Below are 25,372 nucleotides of genomic sequence, written 5' to 3' on the forward strand. Positions count from 1 at the left end.
AAATGTTAGCTGTCGTTAAAAATAATTACACCTCAGCCACACAAACACATCCCTTTTGAACTGAGGTCCATTCACAGACACAGGGTGCGGCACCTTTGCCGCCAGGAAGGCCCCCTGCAGCCCTCTCTGAAGCTTGTGCTCTGCCAGGCCAGGACTTCAGCCGCCAGGACCCAGAGCCTCAGCTTCCCGGTCCCCACGGTCCCAGCCCCTGAGGTGCCACACAGCCTTCTCAGCAAAACCTAATTGCCCCATCCTTTGCAGGGCTGTGCTGCTTGGAGAGCTGTCCCTGGTTCCTGACCAAGTGGGCCGGAGAGCCCGGAGAGGCCCCTGCCCAGGGCCACGAAGTGTCACTGGGTTCCCTAGGGGGAGCCCTCTGCCCCAAGAGGGTATAGGATGTAGCTAAATGATGCTTATATATGGGTCAGCAGAATGTCAGTGTCTGGGATTAACCCACACTGGGGACAAAGGCCAAAATCAGCCCCAGCATCTTGCTTTCCTGTGGTTTTGAGTCTTCATGCACTAAGTTCTGTATGATAATGATGAGTTTTCCCCTCTGTGCCTGAACACGCTCAGAGAAACAGAGGACTGGGCTCTCCAAAGCATGAGCAGCGTGCAGGATGGGGTGCAGTGGGGGCAGGACAGGGAAGGCCATGGAATGAGTCCCGGCACTGCCCCTTCCCTGCTGTGGCTTTGGGCAATTTCCTTAGCTATAAAGTGGGGCAGGTGTAACTGAACAGGGCCCTATGGGGCCTTCCCAGGACAGAACTGCACCCTGCCTCCCATGTCCTCTGCCTGACTCTCGTCTGCAGAAAAACTTTAGCCTCCTAGGCCTTGCCCGAGTTCCAAAGAATAAATGTAATCAGAGAAGTGAGAAAATGCAGAAAGAAAGGAAAATGGTCAAGCAAGACAAAATAACAGTTTAAACAAAGTCCAGGGCCTTTAGCTCCTCCTCAAGGGCTATAGATAATATTCTGAGCCATGTCTTTGGAGCTGTTTTGCAGATACTGAAGCCCCTACCAGGTGGAAGAAGTTAACTGCATGCTGCCCACAAGCACGCAGAGCCCAGACCAGCTGGAACCAGAAGGTTGATGATGTTGACTCTCCATGACCTCACCACCAAGCAATCAGAAGTATGTCCACGAGCTGATCACGCACCCCACAACCCTCCTCCCTTACCTGTCTTTAAAAACCTTTTCCTGAAAGCCTTCGGGGAGTTTGGGCCTTTTAAGCACTAGCTGCCTGGACTCCTTGCTTGGCTCCTGCAATGAATGCTGCACTTTCCTTCACCACAACCTGGGGTCAGTAGATTGGCTTTACTGTGTGTGGGTGAGAGGACCTAAGTTTGGTTTGGTAACACAGGCAGTGATGTCTTTGCATCATGATCTGGAAGCAGCAAGGACTTTGGAAAGCTGAAAAGCACTATATAGCTGTGTACACCCTTATCTACCTGTAACTCAGATGTGACAGCCCCCCAAAATGTGGCTTGGGCTCAGGGCTGAGTGGAATGGTCTTTGTTGTGAAATCAGAGCATTTTAAAGCTCAGAGATTCACTTGCTGAACATTAGGCCTGTTGATATCAATAGTGATAACAGCAAAAAGGGCAGGAGGCAGAACTGGAAAGATTTTTAGGGAGTTTTCCCAACTTTATTTTTAAGGTAGGGAGCATGCTCTCTAGCTGGTATATCCTGCTTTCAGCAAATTCCATTTAAAGAAGGAAAAATCAGGATTTTTAACAGTTACATTAGATGGGTGATTCTTGCATTTTTTGAAAAAGATTCACTATTGCACATTTCCCTAGTGCATTACAATTTCATTATTTTTAAATTACAAAGCCCATCCATGTTCTTTGAAAAAAATGCAAGTGAAATGTTTTTAGTATTGATGTGTAAGCTTCCTTCAAATTAGAGATATAATTCTTGTACAACATTTGGTGCAGATGTGTTTCCAAACATACTAACATTTCAATGAATGACTCCAAAGAAGTTTAAAAAACAAAAAAAGAAAAAGAAAAAATGCAGGTGACACTAGGAAGCATATAATGTAAAAGGTGTAGGTCCTCCCTTTAAAACTTCCCTATTTTCACTCTCTGGGCACAAGTTCTTCTAACACTTTGGAGAACATCCTTCTGAAGACCTTTTGCTATGCTACATTTAGCTATACGGAGTTACGTGTTTTATTTACATATAATTCTGTTTAAAAATGGTCATCAGAGTATACATCTTGTTTTGCAACATGCTGTTTTCTCCCTTCCCGGTGCATTTTTTCATAGTAGTCTCTAGATTTTACTTACGGTTTTTAAAAAACTAACCTTTTTATTTTAAAATGATTGTAGGGTCACATGCAGTCATAAGAAATAACAGAGAGAGATTCTGCCTATGCTTTTCCCCAAAGATAGCATCTTGAAACACTGTAGTACAATACCACAACTAGGATGATGATATTCATACGATCTGTCCATCTTCTTCCATTTCTCCAGTTTTACTTGTACTCTTTGTGTGTATTTCGTGCGTTTAGGTTTGTGTACCTACCACCCAAGTCAGGATACAAAACAGTTCCTCACCACTCTCTTATTGCATTTTAGATAATGGAATTTACCATCTTCAGGAACACCCACTTCTCAGGATGAGGCACATATGTAACTAAAGACCACTTTCAATCACTGGAGCAGAGTTGCCCAAGAGAAAATACAAAGTGAGCCACAAATGAAAGTCACCTATGTAATTTAAACATTTCTAGTAACCACATTTAAAAGGTAGAAAGAGGTAAATTTAATTTTAATAATGTTTCACAAAACCCAGTATATCAGAAGTAGTATTTCAACATGCAATCAATGTAAACATTATTAATGAAATATATTACATAATTTTTTTTTTTTTTTGTAATAAGTCTTTGAAACTCCACAAGCCCACTTCTCCACCAGCTGCAGGTAGAGAGCATGTACTGAGCACCTGCCACGTTCTTGGCTCTAACTTAGGCACTGGGACAGACACTCAGTTCCCGCCCTTGATGAGAACCGGGGCTGGTGGAGACTACAGGTGCAGTTCTAACCCGGTGAGATGTGCACGTGGTAGAAGGCACATAGGTGCCCTAACACCCACGGGAGGATCCATGGGGCCTGCCCTCAAACTCAGTGCAGAGCCCGAGGACCCCCAGGAGGAGCCTCACGTGTCTGGGTGGAAGCGATGGCTTCAGTAAGATGGGAGCTCCAGGAGTGGCTCTTTGGAGAGCAGGCGGGGTGCAGTTTGGGGAGAACCAAAAAGACTCCCCCGGCCCCAGGGCAGATGGATGCTGGGCTCCGGAGGCAGGGGAGGGCGCTTGGCTGGCGGCTGAGGTTTCCCTGGTTATTGAGGATACTAGGACCATGGACAATTTTACCCAGGTCGGAGAGTGTGTGGGAGTTATAAGCAGGGGAGGTGGAAAGGTGGTGAGCGGACACTACCTGGGGCGTCAACATTAGGCGATGCCAAGGAGAGCCAGGGAAGACCTGAGGTTAGAGGAGCGTGGGGCCTGCGGGCCTGAGTGAGAGGGTCCTGGGGCTGGGCCCGTGGTGCCGGAGGCGGCCCAGCTGCCCAGGCCGTGCTGCTCGGAGGTCACAGTGGGTGATGGGCTGTGCCCTGGCTGCGCCCAGGGATGGCCCCGCCGGCGGGTAGGTGGCGGGCCACGCGGTGGCGCGGGTTCGGGCTCTTCAGGACCAAGTTCGAAGCCCCTTGTCAGTGTTGAGGTTCGGAGAGGGCGCAACCTCCCTTTCCCTAATCTCCCATTCCATCCCCACCTTTACGTAATTTCCTTTTAGCTTAAAATTTCACTTTGTTAAACATACACTCACATCAGACACACACTCACATCACACACACCATTCACCCAGCTGCCGTAGGAGTTGCAAGGAACGTACGGCGCCCCGACATCCAGGAACCCCAGAGGCCAGGATTCCTGAGAGTCCGGAGCCCCAAGGGTCAGGAGCCTGGGGCTCTCACTTGGCCCGCCGGTAAGCCCCAACCTCCCGCGTTTCACCGGCTCCCGGCTTCCGCGCGGGCCTACAGGGCGGGGCGGGCGCGGGGGGCGGGGCTTCCGCGCGGGCCGGAGGCGGGGCGGGGCTTCCGCGTGCAGCCGCCCGAGCCCCTCCCCCATCGACCGCCCGCGCTCGATTGCTCTTGTCTGGCGGCGGCAGCATGGCGGCGGGGGCGGTTGAGGTGGCGGCTGCTGTTGTGGAGGTCGGCTCAGCCGGGCAGTTTGAGGAGCTGCTGCGCCTCAGAGCCAAGTGAGCGGGGCGGCGGGCGGCAGGGATGAGGGGAGGCGGCGGGGGCCGGCCGCGACGGCTGCCCGGCTCCCTCGCACCCGGCCCGGCCTGGGCGGAGCGGCCGGCGCGGCCCGGACCCCGAGGCCAGGTCCCCGCCCCGGAAGGGGAGCGGGGTCCACCGCAGACCCCCGGCCCTCCGGGCGCCCCGAGGCCCGGGTCCCGCCCTGCCGCCCGGCCCGGCCTCCCGGGGCGCGGCGACGCGGGGACTCAGCCGCGGGTCGGGGGTGGGCACGGAGACCCCGGCCCCCGCCCGGTTCGTCACGGGCGGGAGGCGGAGGAAGGCCTAGCTGGGTCGGCGGTCCTGCCTCCTTTCCGAGGGACGTTTAAGGGTGTTGGTGATGGGGCAGAGCGCACTGTGTGGCGCTGTCCGGGCCGAGGACGCGGGTCTCCTGTTTCCTGGACGGGCTCAGCCGCGGTCCGTTCTGGCTTGGCCCACGTGCCCCTCGCCCTTGGGACGGCGTCTGAAGGAGACCCACCGGGATGCAGAAGCCGGGCCTGGGGGAACACATGGAAACCCGGAGCTTGCGAGTCGGCGCCGGCGGGCGGGCACGGGGCCTCCGCAGCGGTCTCGCGGCTTCCGCTGGCCGAGCTCTCGGGGACTGGGCGGTGTCTCGGGGCATGGCCGGTGGGGGCGGCGGAGCGCCAGCCGATTGCCCGGGAGCCAGCCCCAGAGCCGCTGCGCACGTTTCTTAACCAGGTCTCAGGAGTATCCTCTGCGGTGAGAGGGGTAGGACAGTGCCCACCCGGGGGTGTGGGAGCGGACACGCGTGCTGCCTGTCCTCGCGGCGCCTTCGCGCCCGGGCTCTTCTGCGTGCGGCGGCGCGGCTGCGCGGGCTCGCTGGCAGTGGAAGCGTATCGGCGCGAGTGCAGGAGCGGATCGCGGTTGGAAGCGGGTAGTGAGTACGCTGGCGAGCGGCTGAGCTGCGGAGTGCGGGTGCGATGGGAGAGTTCCCGTCTGGCTTCGCCGCCGTGCTGAAGTTAAAGGTGTTCACCAGAGCCGCTCTTGCGGCATTTCCGGTCTTGCTGGGAAACTGCCAGAAGCGGGCGAGTGGGGCGGGGGGGGGCGCGAAGGGAATGACGTGGACTCATTGATGAAAGGTGATTCATCCAGCGCTCCCCCCATCTTACGGCGGCCCACTTATGGAGTGCCCCAGAGGCGGCGTCTTGAAAGGAGCAGGGCTCGGTTGGACCTGCCCTTCGTAAGTGTTCACGATCACCTGGAGGACTATTTTGCTTTTTGTGTGTTTCACATTTTTGATTTTATGTATCGTTTTTTAAAGAAAAAAGTCATTAAGACATCACAGTTGAAAAAGTTTAAATGTTAATTCTTGCCACGGGCCCGTACTTGAAATGATCCGGAAACCAATATACCTTTTTCGTGGTGATGAGTTTAAATGGGCACATGGGAAGGAAGTGATGCCTGGCATGTGCGGAAGGAACAAATCTCTGCTATTTTTGGTGAAATTGGCAACATTTCAGAATATTAAATAGTACTTGTTAATGTAGTTACTTAACGTCTACTTTACAAATCTTCATATCCCAGTATTAAAATTTCATGTGAATTGAAAATTTTTTTGCTTAAGTCAAATAATCAGATGTTTATATGTTACTGAGACCTCAGTTGGTCTATACAGTGGGGATATTAATACCCATTTACAGAGTAATTAAGGTTTTTACCCATTTGTAAAATATTTAACAGAGTCTAATATTATATGATCTTAATAGATGGTAGCTGGTGTTACCTGCAGAGGAATAACTATAAGAGAACACCTGTAATAACAGAGAAACAACCATTTATCAATCACTAATTATCTTACTGAAAAAGAACCAAGGTTCATTACATTGTTTAACATCACAGTAGTTAGGATTTGAATCTCGTCTTTCTCTAAAGGTTTTCCTTCAACAATGCACCCTGCATATTGGGCTGTCCATGAAGGTGGAGAGAATACTTACGTATAATCCAAGAGAGGGTGACAGCGTTTGTTTGTTTCAGGTTTATGTCCTTATGATGTTAGGCATCGTGTACCTAATTGGAAAGTGGAAGTTAAGCATCTAAATATGAGAATATTGTGGATAATGTAAAATAACAACGTTAATATCATTCTTTAATGTTTTCAAAGTGCGTGCATAGTTTTGTTTGATCTTCCCAACCTCCCAGGGTGTTACTGCTGTTTAACAGATGTGGAAGTTAAGTTACTCTTCCAAGCCACATTAGGAGTAATGGAAGTTAAGTTGTGTACGTGTACTTTTTTCTTTTCTTTTTTACTTACGTTGGCACATACTGTTACAAAGTTTGGTAACTTATTTTAATTTTTAAAAAATGTACTCATTGTGAGCATTTTCCCACGTCATTAAACATTCTTTGACACACGATTTTTAATGGCTTTATGATATTTTATTGTATGACCATTAAGAAAACTATCTTGTTGAACAATAGATTTTTACAGTTATTTTGCTGTGTAAAATACCGGGAAAATATTCATATACGTATATTTTTGTCTCTTTAATGACTTCTGTAGGATAGATACTTGGAAGTGTGTAAGTATCTTGAAATTTCAGGAAGGTTCCAATTTAGTTTTTACTGGTAGGATATGAAAGTGCCATCTCACTTTATCCATTTTTCATTGAATATTATGATTTTAAAAATCTTTTTTCAGTTTGGTAAAAAGTGATATCTAACTTTTAAGAGATTGAGGTATTAACTTATATACTGTAGTAAAATGCACAGATCTTAATTGCTGGGTGTGATGAATTTTGGCATTTGTATTAACACAAGTATCCATCATTCAGGACAAGAATGTAGAGCCCCAGAATGCTCTTCAGGCTCTTTCCAGTAACCCCCCACCAGTGATCTGCCTTCTGTCCCTGTAGATGAGTTGTGCCTCTTCTTTTACTTTATGTAAATGGAGTCGCAGAACTCCTGGTCTTTCATGTCTGGGTTGTTGTGCTCAGTGTGTTTTTGGGATTCATCCATGCTGCTGTGTATCTGTAGTTGGTTCCTTTTTTATTGCTGAGTGGTATTCCGTTGTGTTAATAAAGAGCAGTTTCTCCAGTTTGTGGACATTGGGTTACTTGCAGGTGTCGGCTGTTATGCGCCAGGCTGCTGTGAACATTCCTGTGCAGTCGTTTCGTGGGCCTGTCTTCCTTCCCACCGTCCCTTAGGCCCCAGAGGCCCCCTGCCACGCTGTGCAGAAGCTCTGCGAGAGGAGGCTGGAGTAGGCCGAGGCTCACGCGGGAGGCTTTGCAGGGCCAGGTAGCTCACTTCTGCCCTGCGTCCCACTGGCCACAGCTCAGTTCCAGGGCCCCAGCCCGGGACACAAGCGAGACTGAGAGGTGTAGTCTAGCTGCATGCCCGAGAGGAAGAGGCAGCAGGGATTGGTGAAATACTTCCTCCATAGTCTCTACCCATCTACCCACGTGTTGAAGCTCCTGCCTTCTGCTGCTGCACTTGGTACCCATGGAGTAGGGGCCCTGCCATGTGTCCTTTCCCACCTTAGGCGGCTCTGCCTTTAGAGCCTCCTGCTTTACTCTTGTGTGCCCCTGGGCAGCCCTCCCGTCTTCCTCGGTCCTGTCTGTGACCCCTGTCCTCCATTTTCCTTCGTTTCAGCACATGACCTTGCTTCCTACCTGGAAAACAGGACTTCCAGAGCTCTTCTTCGACTTGCCCCTCCCCCGACACCTACACATTTACTTGTAGCTTCACCCATTCTTGAATCCTTGGCTCTTGACCCGGAGGAGATTGTCCCTCTTCTCAAGGCGAATTCTTCTCTGCTCTCAGTTTCCCTCTCCTGCCACCTTTGAGACCTTGAATCCTTAGCTGTCTCTCGTGTCTTCAGCCTCTCCCTCCCCATTTGCACTCTGTCCCCTCACAAAATAAACGATGAAAATTCTCTTGTATTGAAAAAAGCCCATTCCTTGATCCTGTCTTCATCCTTGCTGTCTCTCTGTTAACAGCCCAGTCTCTTACAGAGTAGGTTTCTAGCCGTCTCTGCTCTTCATCCTCAGTCCAGTGGTCTACACGCTGCTTCTGTCGTCCACTGGACTTAACTCTCACTGTTGCTGGTTGCCCTTCCTGCTGCATTTGATAATTGTCTCTCCTTCCTTCTTGACTTCTGGGAGACCCTAGAACCTTGCTGTGTGCCTTTTAGGTCCTTTCTCTGGTCTACCACCAGGGCTCCTTTACCGCCATCTGTCCTAACTTAGTGTTGATGAGCCCCAGAGGCTCTGCCCTCGGCCTCCTCTTTATCCTCCTGCATGGATGAGCATGCTGCCGGCGCTGTTTCTTGATTCCCAGATCTGCAGATCAGGCATGGACTTCTTTCCTGAGCTCCAGACTATCACAGCCCACTAGACTTCCTTTCCTCTCAGGTTGGCAGCTTCTGTACTGTGATTCGTGGCTAGTGCTATCACTAGCCATCAGTCACTAAGCCAGGAACTTGCAGGTACTGAAATTTAGACTGTGCTCCAGTGCCACCAAATCCTGCCCCCAGCTCTCTGAAGTCCCCAGTGCCTCCCTCGGCTTCCGGCCCCCAACACTGCATGGTAGGCTCCTCCTTCTCTCAATACTTAGCTCACATGAGCCAAGTATTCTATTCCTTTCCTTGCCCAAGGTTAGTTGTCCTTTGTTTCCTTCCTCCGTGTAACATATTTTTCAATGTATTTTCTTCCTGGGTTTTCAGATTTTTTTGTAGTCAAGGGGGATTATATTTGAATTTGGAATTCTGTAAAACTGAAGGGTTTTTCAGTTGGGTATGAGGATAGAATTAAATATATCTTTGCCAAGATAATTTTATATGAAAATAGTTGATAGATACATACTGAGATTCTTGAGAATTTCATTGACAATTTATTAATTGCTATTCTGTCTGTTCATACTATCAATTTTTAGAAAATCTTCTGTAGCATAATAAAAGTATGTGAAAAACAGCTCCCTTTTTTTCCCTTTGTTTTCTGCTTACATACCTTCATTTGCAACTTTTTTTTTTTTTTTTTGCGCTAGGCGAGCCTCTCACTGTTGTGGCGTCTCCCATTGCGGAGCACAGGCTCCAGACGCGCAGGCTCAGCGGCCATGGCTCACGGGCCCAGCCGCTCCGCGGCATGTGGGATCTTCCCAGACCGGGGCACGAACCCGCGTCCCCTGCATCGGCAGGCGGACTCTCAACCACTGCGCCACCAGGGAAGCCCTGCAACATTTTATTTCTATTCCTATGGTCACTTCATCACAGTACCATGTCTAAAAAATAAATACTAACATGAGTAGTAGTAACGCATATGCAGTCATTTTTCACAAACGTTGTGCCTTGACTACAGAAACCTAGTTTCCATCTTTCTTTCCTAAGGGTCTCAAAATAGAGTTAATTTACGTGGCTAGTAGTTGAGGTGGATGAATATTCAGAACCACTTCATGTGAGCTAAGTATTGACTCAAGAAATATCATTAACTTGGAAATTCATCCAAAAGATTCTCAAGACCTTGCAAGTTGTTATATTTCTGTCTGTGTTTAATATAACAAGATTCTAGCAGTACAAAAACAATTCAGGCGGTCCTTGTACAGGTTTCTTTGCTAATAGAATTTGATCTGCATCAGTATTTGCTTATTTCTAAAGCTACTGTATTTTTTAAAACTGCATTTTATGGATTTACAGGTCCCTCCTTGTAGTCCATTTCTGGGCACCATGGGCTCCACAGTGTGGTCAGATGAACGACGTCATGGCAGAGCTAGCCAGAGAACACCCCCAGGTTTCATTTGTGAAGGTACTGTATTTTCAGTGTCATGTCTTTTAAGAATTTAATTCTGATTTATGGGTTAGACTACATTTTATTAACATATAAGGGAGGACTGGTGTGGGATTCCTCATGTTCATAGCTGGTGTTGGGATCACAGTAGATTATTCTTAAACATCTTAAAATGTTTTTGCATTTTTCAAGTACCGAGTGGTGTAAAACTCACCACACTTTCCCTGACACATGCTTGGTTGGGAGGACAGGATGGCAGTCGGGGGAGTGTCTACGTGGGCAAAAAGCAGATGAGATCATTCATTTTGGGGAATTGTGGTTGTAGTATAGTAAAGATAGTAACAAGACTTACTTCATTGAAAAGCTAGGTGTGACATGGAAAGTGATTCAAGAAAGAGTGTGTGAAGGCCGCTGTAGGGACCGGGGCAGTAGGAAGAGGTTGCTGTCGGGACCGGGGAGGTGCAGACCTGCAGGAGAAACTGAGTTCTTCTGACCTGCCAGGAAGCAGAGGAAAAGGAAGCCAGTCTGTCCCTTGCTGCCTTTGTGTTTTTACCCTGTTGTGCGTGCTCTGCATTCCTGGTATCTTTCTTGGGTGGAGGCAGTACTAGGAAAGTGAGCGTTGTGACTGGACTAGCTCACTAGGTTTAAGCACATTTAACGTTATCCATCAGGACTTAGTACTCATTTAAGCAGCAGGGCCCAAATAAGAGCTGAATATCTTAGAAATGAAATTTTGGGAAGGGAGAAAGCTGAATCCTTAGTATTTAAAAAAGCAGACAGGAAACCAAAGCTTTATTTTTTTTTAAAAAAAATAAATTTATTTATTTATTTTTGGCTGCATTGGGTCTTTGCTGCTACGTGCAGGCTTTCCTCTCGTTGTGGCGAGCAGGGGCTACTCTTCATTGCGGTGTGTAGGCTTCTCGTTGCGGTGGCTTCTCTTGTTGCGGAGCACGGGCTCTAGGCGTGTGGGCTTCGGTAGTTGTGGCACGCGGGGCTCGGTAGTTGTGGCACGCGGGGCTCAGTAGTTGTGGCTTGTGGGCTCTAGAGCGTAGGCTCAGTAGTTGTGGCGCGTGGGCTTAGTTGCTCTGCGGCATGTGGGATCTTCCCGGACCAGGGCTCGAACCAGTGTCCCCTGGATTGGCAGGCGGATTCTTAATCACTGTGCCACCAGGGAAGCCCAAAGCCTTATTTTTTAAAACCAGGGTTTGTGAGTTCAGAGGATATGTTGGCAAGTATACCTGTATATGGGGTTAAAAGTGACATCAACTATATTGCTTGTATGCCGCTTTTTATGTAAACTGAAGACCCAGAATTCCGACATACTAATCCATTTGTATAGTGAGTGATACAATTTTCAGACAGTTTCTATATAAATAAGTGTGCTTTGAATAGGTATTGCACTTAGATGGTTCAGAAATCAAAACAGTATACAAAGATGTACTTTGAGAAGGTCCGCCCCACTCCTTCCCCTGTCAGCTCTGTTGTCCCATCCCGTAAGTAGCTGCTTGTATTAATTTTGCATGAATCCTTCCAGTGTTTCTTTATGCAGATAGAGCAAGTATGAATATAACGGTTAGCTTTTTAAAATTTAAGGACTTATTTAAAATTCCAGTGAAATGTGTAATGAAACCTTAGAATGTAACCCTAAAATGTTCAATATAAATAATGGAAGGGAACATTAAAACTGCATGTTTGGTCAGTGATAAAAGATAATGATTACAAGTGAAATGAATGATTAAACATTCAATCATAAGATTAATCAAGATGATGGTAATTGTTGTAAGTCTGCTTTTATGTGTATAATGTTACTGGTTTAAGTAGCACATTGTTCTTAGCTGCCATTTGAATGATTTATTTAAAGTGACTATAGAATTACTTCTCACATTGGTACCAAACTTGGCAGTGAGACTTTAAGTTGTTCAAGTGCTTAAGTGTCTCAGCACGCCAAGGGTTGGGAAGCCCTTATCTGTTGGGGATACCTGAACCCAACTGCACCTGCCATTCACGGAGAGGGTGACAGGGCTAGGTGGGTAGTTTGCCCAGGTCGTTACTTTCTGCAAATTCATTCTGTGGCATAGTTTTTCTTGCTTAGACATCCTCAAAGGTAAAGATCATGTGCGTGGAATTTGGAAGGTAGGTACTTTTAAAGGCCACAGTACTGAACGGTAGTCAGCCCAGGAGAGGTAAAATATTTGAGAGCTCTCTTGGCATTTCCCAGTAAGAGAGGCATGTGGTTCATTTCAAAACAGCTTTCTCAGTGAGAGCTTTGTGAAACTTCTAGGGTATAGAATTGATGTTCTACCACCCTCTGTTTCTTTTGATTTCTTGGTCTTTTTTTTTTTTTTTAAATGACAGCCATCATTCAGCATTTTTGACTTTGACGTATAAGAGGTTAGTTCATTCTATGACTTAGATTTACAGAATCATTATATAGATGGTTTTAATCACAGTTTGTGATCATCAACAATTCCTTATTTTGTAGAAGATGGTAAAATAATACCGGAGAAAAGCTAGCATACATTTTTGGTCCCAGTAGTTTGTGCTCATTGGAATAGGTTGCTGAAAGGCAAGATTTTCACATGTATTGCATCTGAATCCCTTCACTTCCTGGACTGATGATATGGTAATAAAGTACCTGTGCTCCTTCCTGGTGCCATGTTTAGGCCGTGTGCTGGTTGCAGTCACCTGCATCGGCTGCCATGTCCAGTCAGGTCCTGGGGCTGTGTCCCACCCTGATGTTCTCACACCTTCAGGGGCATGGAGGAGATCCATGAGTTATTTCTGTTGCTGGAAGTCTCACAGAAACCTTCGTTTGTTCAGAATAAAATTAACCAGCTAATTAAAATATCAAGTGCCTTTGCTTTTCAAATTATGTAAAGTCAGTTTGTTAGCATTTAAAATGGGAATACATGTTTATCATTAAATCAAATTGTTTGGTAGATAGACTATTTCAGGATAGTTTCTGGTAGGGGGTGAGAAGGAGGAAGAATAGTATTGGGTCATGAAATTGGGTACCACTAGTCATATTCATGGTCCAAGTCAAATCCATCTTTTTTTTTTTTTTTTTGTGGTACGTGGGCCTCTCACTGTTGTGGCCTCTCCCGTTGCGGAGCACAGGCTCCGGACGCGCAGGCTTAGCAGCCATGGCTCACGGGCCAAGCCGCTCCGCAGCCTGTGGGATCTTCCCAGACCAGGGCACGAACCCGTGTCCCCTGCATCAGCAGGCGGACTCTCAACCACTGCGCCACCAGGGAAGCCCTCAAATCCATCTTTTAATAGGAGTGGCAATTTATTTTAAAAATTTTGTAGTTGATTTTATTATTTTATTTTTTAAGTAAAGATTTTGTGTATTTAAGGTGTACAGCATGATGATTTAAATCAAATCCATTTTGTGTGAAGTCTTTCTTGTGTACCTCCGTGGCTTTTTTTTTCCCCCCTCTTTCCTGTCTCTCCGAACTTAGTCTGTGCCATTGTTTGGACTGTTAGTCGGGGAATATCTTATCTGCTCTGTCATTTTATTCCCGTTTTGTTGGCTTCTTGACTAGATGGTGGGATACTTGAGGTAGGGACCTTTACCTTACCATGTTTTTTTTTGTTGTTGTTGTTTGTTCGTTTTTGTTTTTGTTTTAAATTGCTTTCCTTTGTGCAGGTGGGAGCAGAGACTACTGATCAGTTTATTCGGCATCTTAGAGAGCATGTGTAGGATTCCATTTTTTAGGAACTCTAAGATGTCTCTCAGATAATTCTAGTAGAATTGTTACATCTTAAAAATAACCTAGTTTTAATCGATGCTGTCTTGGTAATAAAATAATACCACAATTAACATAGTTTATTAGCTGTTACTGGGCTAAGTTTGGTAAAGTGTTAAAAAAAGTTATCAAAAATGTTAATTTAAATACTGTTTTGAAATTTATATTTGACTATCTGACAAATAAAGAATTTGATTTTGAAAATTTTTCCTTTTGTATCTTGTCACAGGGCAGAAAGAAGCCCTGTAGGAGGTATGACAGAATGTCCCGGAATGTCAGGTGGTTTTGTTTGTTTGCCTGTTTTATTGAAATATAGCTGATTTATACTGGAATGTCGAGTTTCATCATTCTGGCCTTAACCTTGGAGGCTCATTGCCACCACTGGCAAGTAGTCATTCCCATTTTGGCTTAGGAATAGTGACCACTGTTAGTTCAATATGCTGTTCAAAATTTATTTCTTGAACACTTAATTATATGCCACACAGTATGCTAGTTGCTGGGAATGTGGAACAGTAAAGGTACAGACAGTAAATGGGTAACACATAGCACCAAGGTAATTTCAGGTGGTAGTAAGTTCAGCAAAAGAAATGAATAGGCAGGTTATGAAAGGTGGGGACTTGGGTGGGTGGGGTGCTTTATTTAGGTTGGGCTGAAAAGGTGTATCTAATAAGTGAGAGTTAAAAAAATGAGAAGGTGGCAGTCATTGGAAGAGCTGGGAGAGAGCTTTTAGGTAGAGGCTTAGCAAGTGCAGACTTCAGAGGATCAGCAGTTGGCCAGTGGGGCTGGAGGACAGTGAAGGAGGAGAGGCTCTGACATGAAGTTGAGAGGTAGGCAAGGGCCGAGTGGCCTTGTGGGCAGTGGTCAAGTTTTGGTTTTATTCCAACTACAGTGGAAGTGACATAGTCTGATTCCTAAGTCGATTACTGTGGCTGCCATGTGGAGAATGGTTTGAAGGGGGTAAGGGTGCAGCCTAGAAGCAGGTATACTAGTTAGGAGGCTATTTCACTGGGCCAGGTGAGAGATGCCTTGGACACTAGTGGGGAGAATGTTGAAGTAATGTCGTGGTCTGAGTCGGCTTGTATTTTGGAGGGGGGCACCCAGGAGACCTGTTGATGGATTGGATGTCAGGAGTGAAGGAAATAAAATTCGTCAAGGTTGTCTCCTTTTTGATTCGAGCAAGTAGATGGCTTAAATGAGATAGGGATGCCCTGGGGAGGAACAGGTTTAGTGGGAGATATCCAGTAGGGATCTGAGTGCAGATGTCGGAGTGTGTGGCTTGGAGGCGAGAGGAGCGGTCTGGCCTGGAGAGAACTTGGGTGGCAGTACCATATTGGTGCTCCTTAGAGCAGGGGGTTGTATGAGACCGCTCTAGAAAAATGAGTGTAGGTGAGAGAAGCGGACTCAGAACCAAGTCCTGGGATGTGCAGCCATGTAGTGGTTGGCCAGAGGTGAAGGAAGAAGCCAGGGATTCAGTCTGAGAGTTGGAGGAAAAGAAACCACAGAAAGCCAAGGGAAGGGTATCAGAGAAAGTGGGTGTGGTCATCCTTACTGAATGGTACTGAAAGGTCAGTAAAGTGAAGAAAAAAGGCATAACCATTGGATCTGGTGAAGTGGCCGCAGGGCCGCGGAGAGTGGAGTGAGGCTGGAGCCAGACTGCCTTGCTCCACCGCCCAACGGTGGTGTGCTCTCGACCGTGTTACCCAGCCTCTTGAAGTTCCAGTTTCTTCCTTAAGACAGTACCTACTGTGACGGTTAAGTGAACTCAGTGCCTGAACGTACTTAGAACGGTGTTAGCCATTATCATCACGACGGTCAGTGGTGACCCTGGTAGATTGAAGGAGGTGATGCCGGATTCCCGTCTCTGGACGCACCTTGCTTTAGTAGCACCTCCCCGCCCTCCTCCCCCTTCTCCACAGACACACAGCACGCTGCGTGGGGAGGGGCCGCGTTTGAGACTCACGGTTCCCCCAAAGGCCTTCCGGCTGGGAATCCATTCTGGAAGTATGCGTGTCTGTTTTGTCCTGAAGGCATGTATAAGTCCTGTCTTTGAAATTTGACTATTTCTTGTTTGATTGTTGTAGTAGAAAAGTTAACCTAGTAGAGTGAAAAAAGCACAGGCTTTGTAGTCAAACAAACATGGGTTTGTTTCTCAGTCCTGCTGCTTATTAACTGTGTCTGGAGTGACCTCTTTACCTGGCTCCCTGTGAAGCTGAGATGATTACATGCCCCATACTTCCCAGGCTGTGACAGGTCTAGGTGCTCTCATGTAAAGGCATGTCGTGGTTTATGGCACAGAGCAGGCCTCCAAGGAAGGTATTAGCTCTTATTGGCCATCTTTGGTCTCTTCGGAATGCAGAAGAAAATTAAAATTAGAAATTTTTAGTATTTATACATTTATCTTCTGCTTCCATTGTTATTAACGGTTATGTTGTCTTACATCCAACGGAAGTATTTCTAAAGAGTTTTAGTGTTGTGAAGGTTTCGGACTTCAGGTGCCCTTGATATTCTGGGGAACGGCTTTGCCTTTAATGGTGCTCCTGGCCCAGGCTCAGGAGGATTTGCCTGTCACCGTTGCCTGTGTCTTATTAAGATCTCGTCTTCTGGGAGCTCATTTAAGGGAGGCACGTGTAGCGATCCTCCTGGCTTCAGCAGGAATTTCAAGAGCATCATTTGCTTCCCAGAAGAGTTGTCAGTAAGGGACCCTACTGGAAACCAGCGGGAACGTGAGAAGAGATCAAGTTTCAAAAGCATATAGGAATTTGATTGTATGAGTCAGGATGCTGCTTGTTTTGTTCTGGTTTAAAACTCTGTTATCTTGTTTCTACTTAGTGTTACCTGGTTTTTGATTTGTATTACTTTTCTGTTAGAATCCAGGAGTGCCAGCGATGGGGATCTTCACTGAGCCTGGCCCAGTCAGTGCCCAGTGTGTGGTGGGCACTCACCAGATGTTAGCCGAAAGACAGACAGTGATGCGCTGCCTTTGTCATCACCTTTGTGCTCTTCTTTGGTCTGAGTGTGGAACTGTATGAAGGAATATGGCACAGAAGTTTCTTATATCTTAGAAAGAGTCTCTTCTAAATAGCTGTCTCCAAGTGCTTTACCTTCTCTTTGTTCTTTTTTCAGTTTTATTGTACGTTTGACATCGACTTTAAAATGTATATAATTTTTCACAATGGAGAATGAAAATAATTTAAAATATTGTTTCAAAAGGGCGTTGTAAAGAAACGAGAATTAAGGTGATAAGAGAGCACCCAAGGGTGCATGGGCTGGAGACACACGCCAAAGACAGACGGCTGCTTCCCGCTTTGTCACTGCCGCCCGTTTGATGGGCTAGGGCTCCAGACAAAAATGGTGTCTCCAGCCCGGTGGGGATCTTTCACTCCTGAAAGAATGCAGTGTATATAGTTTAAACTCTTTAGCAGTAGAATTTATCAATAAATTTTATTTCCTACAGGTGTAGTGTGAATTTAGATTTTTATTGGTTTTCAGAGTTTATATTACATTGACAGTCCCCTGAGGGAAAGATACAATGTATCTCAGTCTTTCTCAAAGTATACAGTTTGGAAAGTCCAAGTAAAAAGCTTGAGGTAATTGTGTTTTAATTGTTTAGAAAGGGCGTTACTAAATACTATTTAAGCTTATGTATCAGATACCACATCAGATCTTGTTGAAGGGCTTCAAGGAAATTGTCGAATACAATGTGGTCATCTTATTTAAAATGCATTTAAATGTATGAATAGACCCAGAAGCAAGTAACCTAGCAAGGTATCTGCTTTGGGTCCAACAGCCTTGCAGGAGTTAAAAGTAAAATTTATCAGACATCAATAGTTTATTGAAGAAATACTCCTTTTTGCTTCATAATTTGCAGAAGGCTGCAACTGTCAGTCATGATGTACTGCCTCTTGAAATTAGTCAATAGAGCAAACAGCAAGAATTGCTGTGGGCAGAAAATAAGCACTGTAATCATGACATAACTGGGGTCAGTGATTTATGGATTTCAATATAGTCGTAGCTGCATATGATTGAAAATTTACTAGGTCACTAGTGCACCAAAAATTTTATTCACAGCCTCCAGGCATCTTTTGAAATGTGCAACAAAATAAAAACCTCTGAACCTGTTTTGATACTGCAGACTCAGTGGATGACATGCCAGCCCAGTGAGTCTCATTTAAATGTAAATGTGTCATAAACTTTTGTACCATACTCTTTAAAAAACATCAACTACTTGAAGGGATAATGCATGTGAAACTGATTTACATATTGAAGTAGTAAAAAAGGATCTTTTTATAATCACGCTTAAATTCTTTTATTTTAAAGTTGGAAGCTGAAGCTGTTCCTGAAGTATCTGAAAAATATGAAATTAGTTCTGTTCCCACCTTTCTGTTTTTCAAGGTAAGGATAAGATGGCAGAAGAGGTCGTCTGTCTGCAGTGGGCCACGGGCTGTCTGTGCTGGTTCCTTTGCCCTCTCCCCTGCTCCCTAAACATTAGGCATTTGCTTGCTCCTGGCTTTGCCCTTCTTGTAGTCTCATCGTTTACTTGGCCTTAGGGGTCCTGGAAAAGGGGCATGGACTGTGGAGGTCCAGCCACCAGGATTGGAGAAAAATTCTAGATACATGGTTGTAAACCCAGAATGTTCCCTGAGTTGGGTCAGAAGTTGGTTGTTTGGGGCATGTGCCTGGACGTAATGAAACATCTGGCTGGTTCTGGTTTGATTAATGACTCCTTTAGGAAGTGGGTGCAAATCAGTGCTTCAGGGTACCTCTGGGTGTTAGCATGGTCCCCCAGGTACCTCATTTATACTTAAGAGTAGATTTGATCCCAGCGAGGGTGGGGAAATCCTTTCTGACCTGGTTTGAGAAGTAGTGCCGTTTTCCTAGTATGTTCCTAAAAAGAAAGAAGAAAATTATTTATTTCTAAAATTGAGATGCATAGCAGGTAATCTATAATCAGAGTTTAAAAAACTTTTCCAGTGATAATGTTGACCTCTTTAAAAACTGGCTAGAGCTATGGATTTGTGCTCGTTGTAATTTTAGAGCCTGAAATATAGAGATGATGAAGAAATGCACACATACTCTAAATGACTTTTTTAACTTCAGAATTCTCAGAAAATGGACCGATTAGATGGTGCCCATGCCCCAGAGTTGACTAAAAAGGTTCAACGACATGCGTCTAGCGGCTCCTTCCCACCCAGTGGTAATGAGCACCCGAAGGAAGACCTCAGCCTTCGCCTGAAGAAGTTAACTCACGCTGCCCGCTGCATGTTGTTCATGAAGGGAACTCCTCAGGAGCCGCGCTGCGGTAAGGGGCTGCTCGGAGGATACTCACCGGGAGGGGCGCAGTTGAGGCGGTGCGCTCTGTGCAGGCTGCGCCATATATCTGATACTTGTGTTCAGACACCCTTAGAAGAGCGGGACATGTTATAACTCCCAGGAGATTTCTATAATTAGGTGTGAGAACTCGTTTGCAATGTAGACTCGGAGAATGTTGGAACCAAAAGGCATCTTGGAAATCATCTGATTCAAAATCTTTGTTGTCTACTACCTAAGTCCCAGTGAAGGTGACTTGCTCGGGTCGCTGGGTAGCAGAGTTGGGATTAGGTTCCGGCTGCCAGACTGCTGTCTCCATTAATGGGCTTTTGGGCTGTTCAGTTAATTTTGCTCTTAACACTTACCTCTCTTTCTTGGCAGCCTCCTTTTATTCACATAGTCCAGATTCAGCAGTTTGAAAATGTACAGAATTGCAGTAGTGTTCCTGTGTCTACCAGGTGTACTTCTGTTTTCTCTCAACGTCTCATGACTGTATTATTCACCATTGATGTCAATTCCAATTTGTAGCTGCTCATAATTTAAAGATTCCCACTTCTGTGGCTTATAGTCACTCTTATTGTCTTACCACAGGTATGCTTGGAATTTTGTCCTTGAGTAAGTCTCAGAGTTATTTGGCCCCTCTGGTATTGGGGTTACGTTGCTTTCTTTTTACTGTGCCTTGTACAACATTATTATGCTGCATAATGGGGCATTTAATGCCTTTTGGTGATGCATGTTTGTTTCAACTGCACAGGAGGGATTTATTAAGACAGGTGGCAGGAAAGTTGAGTGTGTTATTGATGTGATTACTGCATGGCCAGTGTGACTTTATAATATAGCCAAGCTTCCAATATAAAGTTAATTGTAAATTCTTCCCTGTATAGTTAGCAAATTACATATTAAAGTATGAAACAGTCTAGTTTTAAACGTAAAGTTTCATGATGAATTCTGTCTTAGGAAGATAAAGAAATGGTTCCTTTTTCTCTCAGTTATGCTTGAAAATTTTCCTTGCCAGTATTTCCATGTCAGATGCCTGCTGTTTGTGTATTGAAAGGCTAACTTAGTCTATACTAGAGTTAACCAAAGATAGCAACAGATAGTCTCTGTGTTTTGGATGTTGGTTTTTAATGGATGTTGCAGCTGGTTCAATTTCTCCCATCAGGCATGAAAATCACTTCTGGTACTTTATGTGGTGACCTAATAACAGGGACTTAAATCAGTCCAGTGGATTTTATTTAATGCCTTCATTGAAGCCTGAAGTGCTGTAGAACTGGTTGTAAGATGTGGAGGAACCGGTGGGACAGGTTATACACAGGAAACCTACAGTAAAACCAGTAGAGTATTATTTCCTTTGGGAATGAACAGTAGTGTTCTCTTAATCGTTTCTGAATAATAACCTAATGAAATTGGCAGGTGGTAAAAACTGAAGCTTAGGGAAGGTATTCTGAGGCAGCAGAGGGGAAGGTGATAGATATACTGGAAAGCCTAGCAGACTAGATGTCACGACAGGTGAGCTGCAGTCCTAACTGCCCCTATGCCTGCCACCTGCCTTGATAACTTGAGGTACAAATCAGTTACCTTCCGTGTGACTTCACTTCTTCTTTGGGTGTTGGGGGTTGGAGCCAGTCTTGGAGAGCCTTTTCAATTCAGATGTTATATGATTATTCAAATAAATTAGAATTATACTTAGAAATAATCATTTTTCTGCTTACCTTTTCATTAGACTGGATTTATGATGTATTTCTAGCCATTTTTATATTAACCGTATGAGTGACATTTGGAAGACTGTACAAATAACGAGGTAGAATAAAAAAGAAACTTTGAAACATTTCAGAGCAATAGGAAAAAACGCTGTATTATAGACATTTAGATAAATACTTGGGGAATTAAAAAAATATTTTGATACATATTATAAACAGAGTTTCATTCCATACAAGTACTTATTTTATTGTTTATAATTTTTATAACTACACTTTAATAGGCTTTTCTGTTTCCCAGTATTTTGGTTTCTGTTACATCATGTCTTTCTATCACATATAGTAAATAGATTATTTTAGAGTTTTGGTATTCTTTGAAAAAACATCTACTTAAGGATTAATTGGGAGTCTTTTATTGTGACTGTGCCCTGCTGCTTCCTTCACTGATGCTGCTCTGATTCTGTTTGTCCTTTTCTGTGTGCACTGCTACACAAACTGCCTTTATCTTCAAACTGTTCTTTTACAGGAATGTATACGACTTTCACCCTCTTCCTTTCTGAGCCTGTTTAGTGGACAATTGTTTTTGCTTTTCTGGTGGTATGTTAGAGATGAGGCGTAGGCAGAGCCTCCTTTATAAAAGAATGGCCATCAGTGCTTACGAGCTCAAGTGGCTGGTATTTCCATATTTTGCACAGCATTCACTTTGAAAGCACTACCGTCAGTAACACGCATTACTCCCTTTGGACGCCCGTTGTGGAGTAGAGCTACACTTGATTTTTCATTAGTGGGCCCCCACCTTGCTTTCAGTTAATCAGAAAAACATGAATGAATAACATTTAAATTTTGCATCAAGGAGACCTTGAAAGCCGTTTCGGGGTCTGCCCTGGAATCTACCTGGACTCAGCCCAGCCCCTGCACATTGCACGTCTCTGTCTTCTCGACCTTCACTTTTGGGCTCTACCTAGAGAATGGTATGGTGTATTAGGAGCCTGACATGTTGATAGGGTCTCAGTCGTCAAAGAATTAGATTATCCTTATTCTGTGCTGCTCAGGAGGACAGGAAAGAGAGGGCTCTCATGTTTTAGGATGATTTTCAAGAAGAGCTGAGATGTACATCTTTTTAAACAGAATGATAAATCCTTCAACATGCAGGTTAATCACGTTATTTGGGAATTCTTGTATCTATTTCTACTAACAAAGCTTTTAGCAAAGCAAAAGGTATTTGAACCACAGTGCAAAAGTTTCTCTTGCAGTGAGAGTCATCTAACTGTTTTACTTTTTAAATCAGACACAAAAACATTGCAGGTTCCACAGTGTTCTTTAGGGTCTCGTTGTTGTTACGTAGTGGGACAGTTAGGCTCCTTATTCATGTCTTCTGTCATGAGCAGAAATGATTGTGGGTAGAAATGGTGGTTCTGGGACAGTTAAACGTGGTTTTTCTACTTTTAAATATTTTTATTGCATGCATGCATTTTTCCTAAAAAAAGTGGGTATAAACATTTTGTTATTAGAATAAAGCCTTCTCACTATTTTATCCTTAAGCATAACATTCCAGTCTGCCTCTTTAACCCTTAAAAATGCAACTCTACCAATCAATCTTTCTAGTCTGCATGTAATTGCCTAAAGCAAAAATAAAGCTTTTTCTCAGCCAGTTACAGTAGAAGTGAGTTAATATATTGGCAACAGAATAACTATCAGCAATCAGCCGTTAGCTGTTTACTAATGAACTCCCAGATGAATGAAAAATTTCAGAATCAGTGTTTTACTTCGGGCTGTACATGAACTTAACACTTCAGTTGTAGGAAAAGCAACTTATGTGCTATACAAATAAATACTGGTACTTCATCTCAATGAACGGCAGATCTAAAAATGTCTGGAGCCAGTAATAGATCCGTGTTTTAATAGTAAAAGTGCTTTTTGCATGACATCAGGTAAAGCCTCTTCATACAATTAATTTTATACTGAATTTCATGGTTTGATTTTATTTAAAAATAATTGCAGATGCTGTTAAATCTTCCAGGAATTTTGAATCTGAAGGTTATTTTCCAGCGGATTACGACTGTTTGAAAACAAGAATGATGGAATGTGAAAGAGTAGAGTACAGAGTATTGAAAAACAATCGGGAAGAATGAGCTTATAGAAAGAAAAATACTCTCTTTTCAGACAAGACTAATAGGTTTATAAAAGACTGATATTCACACGCTTATTCTTCAGTACTAATGTCATAATAAGAAAATGATGTCAAAAAAGTACAGAACAAAAAAAAGTATAATCAAATCATGGAACATAAGATTGTCGCTACAGTGAGGTAAAAAAAAAAAATCACATTGCATACTTTGGGGAATATAAATAGTTTTAGAAAAGAAACTGTCAAGTTATGACACCAGATGAGAAAGGATACCAGCAGTCTACTGACAGTTCATGCATAACAACAGAGAAGGTAGCTCTGAAATTCAATGTGCTATATCCCTTCGAGACTAAAAGAGAGCACACTGCTTCTTGCTTTTTAATTGTTCTGTTTAGGGATGATGAAAATTGAGAACTATTGAAATGGGTACACAGGAAGTAGTAAAAGGGCAGTAGAAAGCAAACAGAATTGGGTTTCCAAGTATGGTCAAGTACTAGTTAAAAATAACAATTGTAGAGTTTTTTCCTCCACCCAGTGTTGATTCTCATAGATTCACAGAACAGAGCTGGGAGGGACTGTCTGGGCATCCATGTCAGTCCCCTGATTGATGGGAAAGTGCAGGGGGGCAGAGGTGGCTGTCCAGGCCTGAACTGTGCCTCCCCTTGGTGAATGGAGCTGGTGCTGGGGCTTGAGGTCTCTGCTTTTTGGCCAGTACTGTTTTTCCTACAACAAAAATACCTAATATTGAAGAGGAACTTCGATAAATAAACATACTTTGTTTTTTTTTGTTTGTTTAAACTCATGATACTTTAAAAAGTTAAGCCATACCTGAGCATGTGATGTGGTTCAACGTCAGAGAAGGGGTTCTTGGACTTTGCTTCCTCATTACATACTACTCAGCCATGCTAATTAAATCATTGGTAAAATAGAGGCAGGCATCTATGTTCAGTAGATAACATGTAATCTGAATTAATTTAAAATTGTGTGTATTTGAGAGAGAAGTTAAGTTCTTGATTTTCTTTTTCTGTATGCAGGTTTCAGCAAGCAGATGGTGGAAATTCTTAACAAACATAATATTCAGTTTAGCAGCTTCGATGTCTTCTCAGATGAAGAAGTTCGTCAGGGCCTCAAAACCTATTCCAATTGGCCCACCTATCCCCAGCTCTATGTTTCTGGAGAGCTCATAGGAGGACTTGATATAATTAAGGTTAGACTTGAGAAGACTAGACCTTATAAAGAATTTTCATATTTAAGCATGCTTTTATAAGTGCTGTATTAAATCTAAAGTATAAATTTCTTAAGGTTCTACCTTTATGAATATGAATCTGAAATAAATACAAAGTATTTCTGATGAGGTGATTCATTAATATTTTATATTATGGCATGACCAAGGAGATTTATGTTATAATAAATGTTTCTTAAACTTACATGTATGTTTATTTTAGGAGCTAGAAGCATCTAAAGAACTAGATACAATTTGCCCCAAAGCCCCCAAGTTAGAGGAAAGGTAAGCGTTTTAAAAGTTTCAGTCTGCTATTATTTTAAAAACATTTTTAAATTTTCAGTTTTTGCATTACTCTTTCTATGTAGAAATCAGAGATTTGCTTTTGTATGCCAAAGTCATAATTGTGTCATTTGCAAACTAGTCATGCAGACTTGGGAAGGTCTGATTTGGATGGAGAAAATTTTGTACCGATTTAATGATTATGTGGAGGATAGTCTTTGTTTGATAGAAATGTCATTGTCACCATGGAACGACCAAATTTTAGTTCTCTCCATTTCGGAGCTGGGATCCAGTTGTCTTGGCGTTCAGATTTTAGTAGCGGTTCCAGCTCACAGCCTAAAGCTGGCTTACTTGTGTTTTCTTCTGTTGCTGTCACTATCCTGGTAGAACGCTGTGAAAAGTGGTTGAGTGTGGAAAGCAGATGCTGTGCATGGAGTTCGTGTGTAAACACTTGGGGGATTTCTCACTGCCTTTTGAAGAACTGTGGTAATTTAAAAATTTGAGGAGATTTTAGAGCTGTAAAATCTCTCTTAGTTTTATGAAGGATCTCAATCTGCTTTCAGAGACTTTATCTTATAGAAAGTTTGGGCTTTGGCCAGTAGGAAGACTTAAAGTTAGGATTTTAAATGTAATAAATATTAATTAATGTAGAGGATTAAAAAGCAATTTATTTTGAAATACAGCAGCATATCAGCCATTCCTAGTCGGGGCTTGACTTTGTAAGGTAAAACTTCCTGTTGTAATTTTCTTATCATTTAACATTTTGAGATTTTCTAGAAGTGTTTAATAATAAACACCTCATTTATCTGTTTCTGATTGATGAAGTAGTCCTCATAGTTTGCATATATGTCGAGCTGACCTTTAAGTGCCACATTTTCTCACATGATTGGCGCCTTTACTGCCTTGTGGGTATAAAGTGCTGCCCCTGGTTCCTTTGATGCTCTGGTGTCTCCA

The 25,372-nt window shown here is 43.9% G+C and overlaps 1 protein-coding gene across 3 annotated transcripts in view; it reads left to right on the forward strand.

Moving 5' to 3' along the window:
- Positions 1–4,128: 4,128 nt before the first annotated feature.
- Positions 4,129–25,372, forward strand: part of GLRX3 (glutaredoxin 3) — a 31,220-nt gene continuing 9,976 nt past the window's right edge. The window contains exons 1-6 of one of the 3 annotated variants that reach the window (XM_027112968.1): positions 4,129–4,258; positions 9,943–10,051; positions 18,100–18,174; positions 18,880–19,081; positions 23,949–24,121; positions 24,360–24,421. In XM_027112968.1, the coding sequence (XP_026968769.1) occupies positions 4,170–4,258; positions 9,943–10,051; positions 18,100–18,174; positions 18,880–19,081; positions 23,949–24,121; positions 24,360–24,421 (710 nt within the window). In that variant the 5' untranslated portion in view covers positions 4,129–4,169. Of the gene's footprint in view, positions 4,259–5,408; positions 5,497–9,942; positions 10,052–18,099; positions 18,175–18,879; positions 19,082–23,948; positions 24,122–24,359; positions 24,422–25,372 lie in introns of all 3 variants that reach the window. The other 2 variants (XM_027112970.1, XM_027112971.1) reach the window with 2 other exon arrangements.

This window comes from Aethalodelphis obliquidens, unplaced genomic scaffold, assembly GCF_003676395.1.
Source record: "Aethalodelphis obliquidens isolate GAN/ISIS:26980383/991018 unplaced genomic scaffold, ASM367639v1 scaffold11, whole genome shotgun sequence".
In the NCBI taxonomy this organism is placed as follows: Eukaryota; Metazoa; Chordata; class Mammalia; order Artiodactyla; family Delphinidae; genus Aethalodelphis; species Aethalodelphis obliquidens.